Genomic DNA, 7333 nt, shown 5'->3' with positions numbered 1-7333 from the left:
ATTGTCACATCAAGTTTCGCTTCTACTATATCAAAAAAATGTCTAGTTCCTCCTAAACACCATTTCATTTTTTCAAAAGGGTATTGGAGTGTGTTCGGGGGCGGTGGGCCATGCTCTTAGTCATGTTCATTTGAACTTGGCTAGCCAATAATTGAGCAAAGATTAACGAGTGCCAGGGTCATGGGAGATAAAACTCCCGGAACCCGGAAACACTGACTGATTGACGATAAAGTAATCTCGCCTAGCTCATCAACGAAGGCAAAGGTACGGTGAGATGCAGCCCGAATCCCCAGCCAGAGATCCACCGGTGCCCGGCTATAAAAAGACCCCTCGGACCACTCCACCAGCATCATCACCTTCCCCTCGATCGAGCTCGAGCCTCCTCGTCACCGCACCACTTGTCCCCTGGCTGCTCGCTTGATTCTGCCAGCACGATCGAGCACGTGATATTCAAGTAGACATGGACACGGTGCTGCCGGAGACCGCGGCGGAGGCCGGCAAGCAGGGCGCCACCCTGACGGACGCCTGGGACTACAAGGGCCGCCCCGCCGCCCGCGCCTCTACCGGCGGGTGGGGGTGCGCCGCCATGATCCTGGGAGCGGAGCTGTTCGAGCGGATGACCACGCTGGGCATCGCGGTGAACCTGGTGCCGTACATGACCGGCACCATGCACCTCGGCAGCGCCGCCGCCGCCAACACCGTCACCAACTTCATCGGCACCTCCTTCATGCTCTGCCTCCTCGGCGGCTTCATCGCCGACACCTACCTCGGCCGCTACCTCACCATCGCCGTCTTTTGCGCCGTCCAATCAGCCGTACGTCACGTTACCACCCCGCTCGATCGACATGCTGCTTAGTATACATGGCATCCATACGCGTAACTAGTACTAACTTGTCTTGTGTATGGCGATGCAGGGCGTCATGGTGCTGACGATCTCGACGGTGGCGCCAACGCTGCGGCCGGCGCCGTGCGGAGATATGACAGGGCAGAGCGCCGGCTGCGTGCCGGCAAACGGGACGCAGCTCGGGGTCCTGTACCTGGGGCTGTACATGACGGCGCTGGGCACGGGCGGGCTCAAGTCGAGCGTGTCCGGCTTCGGGTCGGACCAGTTCGACGACTCCGACGACGGCGAGCGCAAGAAGATGACGCGCTTCTTCAACTGGTTCTACTTCTTCGTCAGCATCGGCGCGCTGCTCGCCGTCACCGTGCTGGTCTACGTGCAGGACAACGTCGGCCGCCGCTACGGCTACGGCATCTGCGCCGTCGGCATCCTCGCCGGCCTCGGCGTGTTCCTGTCCGGCACCCGGAAATACCGGTTCAAGAAGCTCGTGGGGAGCCCGCTGACGCAGGTCGCCGCCGTGACGGCCGCGGCGTGGAGCAAGCGTGCCCTGCCGCTGCCGTCCGACCCGAGCATGCTCTACGACGTCGACGACGCCGCTGCAGCCGGCGCGGACCTCAAGGGCAAGCTCAAGCTCCCCCACAGCAAGGAGTGCCGGTAAGCAATAACCATCGAGAGCATCCATAGTCTACCGCACAGTATATATCCTGCACTTCCTGTTCTTAAGTTTGCTACTGAACTTCTTCTCAGAGTAACTCACTAACCACTAGACATTTTTTAATGACATTTGGATCCGTCCGAAAATTAAATTAGCTGACGTTTATGACCTGTTCGGCACGGTAGTAGCAGGCCAGGTTGTAGGAAATTTAAACTGAGATTTGAAGCTAGCATCCGGTGGGAGCTCATCATTGGTGTGCCATGGTCCACTGCAACATTCTAATCCCCAATTGCACATCTATCACCCGCCAAATAATTAAAATTCTCCTTTTTTTTTGTGCCAAAACCAACTATTTCCTTGGCTCCTTGCTCCAAAAAATAAAAGTATGGCTCTCTAGGTAGCTGGTCACTAGTAGTCCAGGATCACCATACATGCATGCACATAGACATAGATAAATACAAAACTGGATAGTACAGTGTATGTCATATATCCTGTTTCATGTTATCATGTACTCTGTAGTCTGCACCTCCGCAGGTTTGAACGCTGCATGCATGCATGTTTTTTTTTTTTGAATATCAGCAGGTGCATGCATGTTTAGTTGAAGTAGTAAAGTACTTGCACAATTAGAGCAAATGCTTAATTTTGCAATGCAGTAGCAGTTTAGACATATTATGTTTTATATTACTTCGAGTTATGATCAAACTCAAACTTTGCAAACTTTGACGAATCATAAGAAAATAAAGTATTGATACCTACCAAATCAAATGAACAATATTAGACTCTTAATGCAATATAGTTTCATAATATATATATATTATAATAAATGAAATGTTTTAACATCAAGATGATATCATATAGACCCGGCCTCTGCAACAACATAATGAGAGCAAAATCTAGATTCCACATAAGAGAAAACCCCCAAAAAAATGGAAAGAAAGAAAAGAAACAAATACCCCACTAAGCATTCAGAGACTCGCAACAACAATAGCACTACCAGTGATGATGATACATGAATGGCTCGAGCTGAAAAAAAACTTCTCCAAAAACGATGCCTACAGGAAGATAACACTACACAAAAACTATCGTCATTTGGTTTAAGCAGCATGGTTAGATCCCGAGTTTTCACCCTAGAGAAGGTCCAAGCTCCAGTCCTATTACATACATTATATTTAATATGATATAATGTTGATATTTTTTATACATAACTGATCAAATATTGCAAAGCTTGACTTTGACCAAACTTATATGCGGTGTAACATGGAACGGAGAGGTACAACATAACAAGTGGGTAGGCGGCCAATTATGACTAAATTTGGGTACGGATTGATTGAGTTGGCATCGGTCCAACATGACAAATATGACGTGGACGCGATGTTTACTAGCGTACAGCGACAATGCGCACAGTATACTGTACATCGTGTCTGACACTGAGGTCTGTAGCCATATATGGCCCATAGGATGGTGCCATGAGAACAACTGAATAAGATTGTGGAGTGTGCTAGCTCGACATCCTTGTGGTGTGGAAATCTAGCCGGGCGTGACGGGATTAATGGGAACATCCGATTGAGTTCCAGCGTCCAAGCGTGTAGCTATCAGCCAGATAAGGCCGGTGATGTATATATATATTGGTTTTCCCACCAACAGAACCATTAAAAAGAGGGAGAAAGAAACCATGACATAATATACCTTCTGATGTTATCTGGGGTACTTTCTCCTTCCAGATTATAAAATGTTTTAGATACCTTCTTTTCCACAAAAGTTGAAGGGGTAAGTTAGCCCTAGACCTCCTAACGTATGGGATATCCTAGCCGTTCATATGCCAAAATTTGAAGGTGCGGGAACATTGAAACAAAAGTCAGGCCTTTAATGTGAATTACATATAAACTAATAAGTAAATAGATACTGTAAAATGCATTTAGATAGATGCGATGTAGAAAAAGACAAACATTTTATAATTCGAAATTGGCTGATGACACTTATCAGATCAAAATTTAGGGAAGTGTCCGAGTGTAAGAGGCTGCAGCCTGCAGCCTCTGAACTGCACGAGATGGTAAGGCTGTCTTTGGCTGGCTCCCTAAGAACAATTCTAATAGTGTAGCCAGCTGCTAGCTATAAGCCAAGTGCTATGTCATCTATAGCCAACTTAGAGCCAACACATACAATAGTGGGCTATAAAAATGTAGTACTTTATCAATGTATGACCCACCTTTCACTCTCACAAAGTGCCTAGGAGCACGTACTAGAGCTGGCTCTTGCATAAGAGCCCACTCTCCTTCTCTCTCCTCCTCTCTCTCCTCCAACTAAGCAATAATATACTATTTTAAACCTTATAGCCAGCTGACTAGGCCTTATTGTACTTGCTCTAAGGCTGGTGCCAATGCATAGCCTCACTCTCACCCGTCACGTCAGCTTTTTTCCTCACTCTCACCCCACTCTCACCTCACTCTCACCCCATGGTGCCAGTGCACAGGCTATAGTGCCAGCTTTACTTCTCTTTCCTCCACGTCAGCTTTTCTCTCTCCTCGACATCAGCATTTCATTTTCAGATTACAATAATATAAATAATGTGCCAGTGCACAGGCTATAGTGCCAGCTTTACTTCTCTTTCCTCCACGTCAGCTTTTCTCTCTCCTCGACATCAGCATTTCATTTTCAGATTACAACAATATAAATAATGCAAGGAAATTATTTTATTGAACTAAAATTGTTACCGATTACATCATAAAATAGTGCCAGCTCTATTTAAATTTTTGTGCAAAAAGCCCCTCAAAATTTGGCTCAAAACACCCTAAAATGCCAAATCCTACCATGTTTTTATTTTTCCTAAGCAAATCCTAAAGTCCAGGGGGTTTTCTGCAAAACCCCCTTTATCTTCTTCTCCACGCACGCAGCCAAGCTGCTGCTTGTCGACGCCGTGGCCGTCGATGGCGCTGGCGGCCAGGATGGCCATCGCCGCCCCTGGCTCCGCCGCCATTGGCTCCGCCGCGACGTCCTGGTCCTCCTCCACCAAGCGCCGGCCGCCGGGGAGCCCTCTTCTGCGCCAATCGGGCGACGTCTGCGCCGGTCTCCGCCGCTCGCCGGCGATTCCGGCCCCTCCCTCTCGCCCCGCCTCTCGCCCCCGTGCTGCCCGGCGCGCCGCCCGCCTCTCGCCGCCTATCGCCTCCCTCTCGCCCCCGGTGTGGGCGGTAGCCGGGCGGGAGCGGGCGATAGCGCCCGGCGCCAGCGCCACCGCCCCGCGCTGCCCTGTCGCCCCTCTCTCGCCTCTCTCCCGCCCCGCGCCGGGCGGTACCGCCTCCACTCGCGCCTGCGTTGGCACCAGCCTAAGAGAGAAAGATGCAGTGCATCGACCGGCTGACAAATCCAGAGCCAGCTAGTCATTCGCCCCAGCGATCAGTTTGTCTTAGCATAAACAAGTTGCCAAGTAGCTCCTCCATGGAAACCTTGGTCGTTAATTTCTCGCCGGACGGCTGGTTCGCTTTGCACCGGTTCACGGGCTCAATTTTTTTAGATAAAAGGCCTAAAGGGCCCGACTTTAAATTAATAAAGCCCTCAACCGGCTAGGATACAACGGTGTTGCTTACACGCACTTGAACAAGTTTAAAAGAAAAGCAAAGCCCTATAGGAACTAAAAGCACCGGGAGCCGCAAGCAGGGCCGAAGCAACAGCAGCAAGTCCTGGAGTGCCCCTGCACATCCAGTGCAGGTTTGGACATTGGCAGGAATTAACCTGCGTCCCTAGACTGCCCAACCTCTGCTGTGGAGGAGACTGCACATTGGCACTCGGAGCCGAATTCCGTGAAGCCGCACCATCGAAACACCATCTTGCACAAGCCACGAAGAACTGCCACGGACGGAAGGGACAAGGGCCAAGCAAAGAGGAGAAGCGCCAGCGCCAAAAGGATGAAGAACCCAAGGGTGTTCACGGGCTCAATGACACGCCCAAGGGTGTTACTCGCAGCTCTCAATCACTCTTTGCAATCATATTCATATATAGTCCACGGGGCGCTGTCACGGCTGTTCGTGCTCACGAGTAGCCTACTGAACTAGTCGTAAAGTGACGAGAACGACGTGCGGAAAGTAGATTCTCTTTTGACTCATTGCGTCAGCACATTTGTTAAATTCTTCTTGGACGATGTTCAATATGGGTACGGCTAATCACCTGACTATTGCTATGATCTTGGTTGCAACACATGTTACAACTCATTGCTAGCACGAATCACGATGTATTCCTATGATCTGGAAGTTGATCGATAGTTATACCAATTCTTGCAGTGATATAAGTATGGTGGCTAATGAATTGCGATGTGTATATGCAGATTTCTCGACCATGCGGCGGTCATTGACCGCGAGTCGCCGGTGGCTAAGAGCAAGTGGATGTTACGCACGCGGACGGATGTGGAGGAGGTGAAGCAGGTGGTGCGCATGCTGCCCATCTGGGCGACCACGATCATGTTTTGGACGATCCACGCGCAGATGACCACCTTCGCCGTCGAGCAGGCCTCTGTCATGGACCGCGCCATCGGTGGCTCGGGCTTCCTCATCCCCGCCGGCTCCCTCACCGTCTTCCTCATTGGCTCCATTCTCCTAACCGTGCCCCTCTACGACCGCCTCGTGGCCCCCATAGCACGCCGGATCACAGGCAATCCACAGGGGCTCTCCCCGCTGCAACGCGTCTTCGCCGGCTTGTTCCTCTCCATCGCCGGCATGGCCGCCGCCGCGCTCATCGAGCGCCATCGGCTCACCTCGTCAGCGCGCGGGGACATGCTCACCGTGTTCCTGCTCATGCCCCAGTTCCTGCTTGTCGGCGCCGGCGAGGCCTTCACATACATGGGCCAGCTCGCCTTCTTCCTGCGCGAGTGCCCCAAGGGAATGAAGACCATGAGCACGGGGTTGTTCCTCAGCACGTGCGCACTCGGCTTCTTCTTCAGCACCCTCATTGTTACCATCGTGCACAAGGTCACCGGCCACGGGACGCGGGGCGGCGGCTGGCTCGCCAACAACATCAATGATGGTAGGCTCGATTACTTCTACTGGTTGCTCGCTGTGATGAGCGCCATCAACCTCTGCTTCTTCACTGTTGCGGCTAGGGGGTATGTGTACAAGGACAATCGCCTTGCAGATGCCGGCATCGAGCTTGCTGACGAGGAGGCCATGGTCGTTGGCCACTGAAGATAACCCTGCATGCTTACATCGTTGTATACATATGTAACCTTTTTATTTTGCTTTTTATCGTTAAATACCTCTTGCTAACCCTCCAATTATAAATATGCAAAATGCGTAGTAGGGTTGTCAACACCTACTTTTTTTTCCTAAGGAAACTTCTGACTTTTCTTTGATACTAGAATGTGCAAAGTAACCTTATCTCATGTCAAAATCACTTGACTATTTACTAGGCCCAAACTCTATGTCTTTGAACAATTGCGAGGATTAAAATTAGTGAAGAAGGAGCAAATGGAGGTGGCAAATATGTAGTCAATTGTAAGCGGAATTACATCCCAAAAGGTGTTGGCACCATCGGCGTAAAAGGTTTAGTTTGCTTTTCGCAGAGCTCTATGGCTCTTGTGGCTCTGGCACCAATGGGGAGACGGTAAGGGAATGTGGAGAGGCACTGAGGTGTCGCGCGACTCGGTGGATAGGAAGCCTCTCTCTACTTGCACCCAGATTGAGCTTGGCAAGAAGTGCAGGTTTTGGACTGATTAGTAGCTCGATGGGATCATTCCCTACCACATTGCGCCTCTTATTTCCTCCTAGATAGAGGGAAAAAATTATATGTCAAAGAGTCTCTTGTGGACTGCAGATGGATGAAGGCCCTTGTGAGAATGGCCTCTTCTAAGTAGC

At 50.4% G+C, this 7333-nt stretch overlaps 1 protein-coding gene across 1 annotated transcript; it reads left to right on the top strand.

Annotated features, from left to right (window-relative positions):
- The first annotated feature begins 272 nt into the window (after window positions 1-272).
- Window positions 273-6833, top strand: LOC127308886 (protein NRT1/ PTR FAMILY 6.3). The gene is made up of 3 exons (XM_051339790.2): window positions 273-814; window positions 915-1495; window positions 5812-6833. Exons 1-3 carry the CDS (start codon window positions 461-463, stop codon window positions 6662-6664), a joined length of 1788 nt encoding a protein of 595 aa, XP_051195750.1. The 5' UTR covers window positions 273-460; the 3' UTR covers window positions 6665-6833.
- The last annotated feature ends 500 nt before the right edge of the window (window positions 6834-7333 follow it).

This window comes from Lolium perenne, chromosome 1 (genome assembly GCF_019359855.2).
Source record: "Lolium perenne isolate Kyuss_39 chromosome 1, Kyuss_2.0, whole genome shotgun sequence".
Taxonomy (NCBI): domain Eukaryota; kingdom Viridiplantae; phylum Streptophyta; class Magnoliopsida; order Poales; family Poaceae; genus Lolium; species Lolium perenne.
Note: the sequence above shows the minus strand (reverse complement) of the source record. Positions and strands in the feature narration are given on the sequence as shown.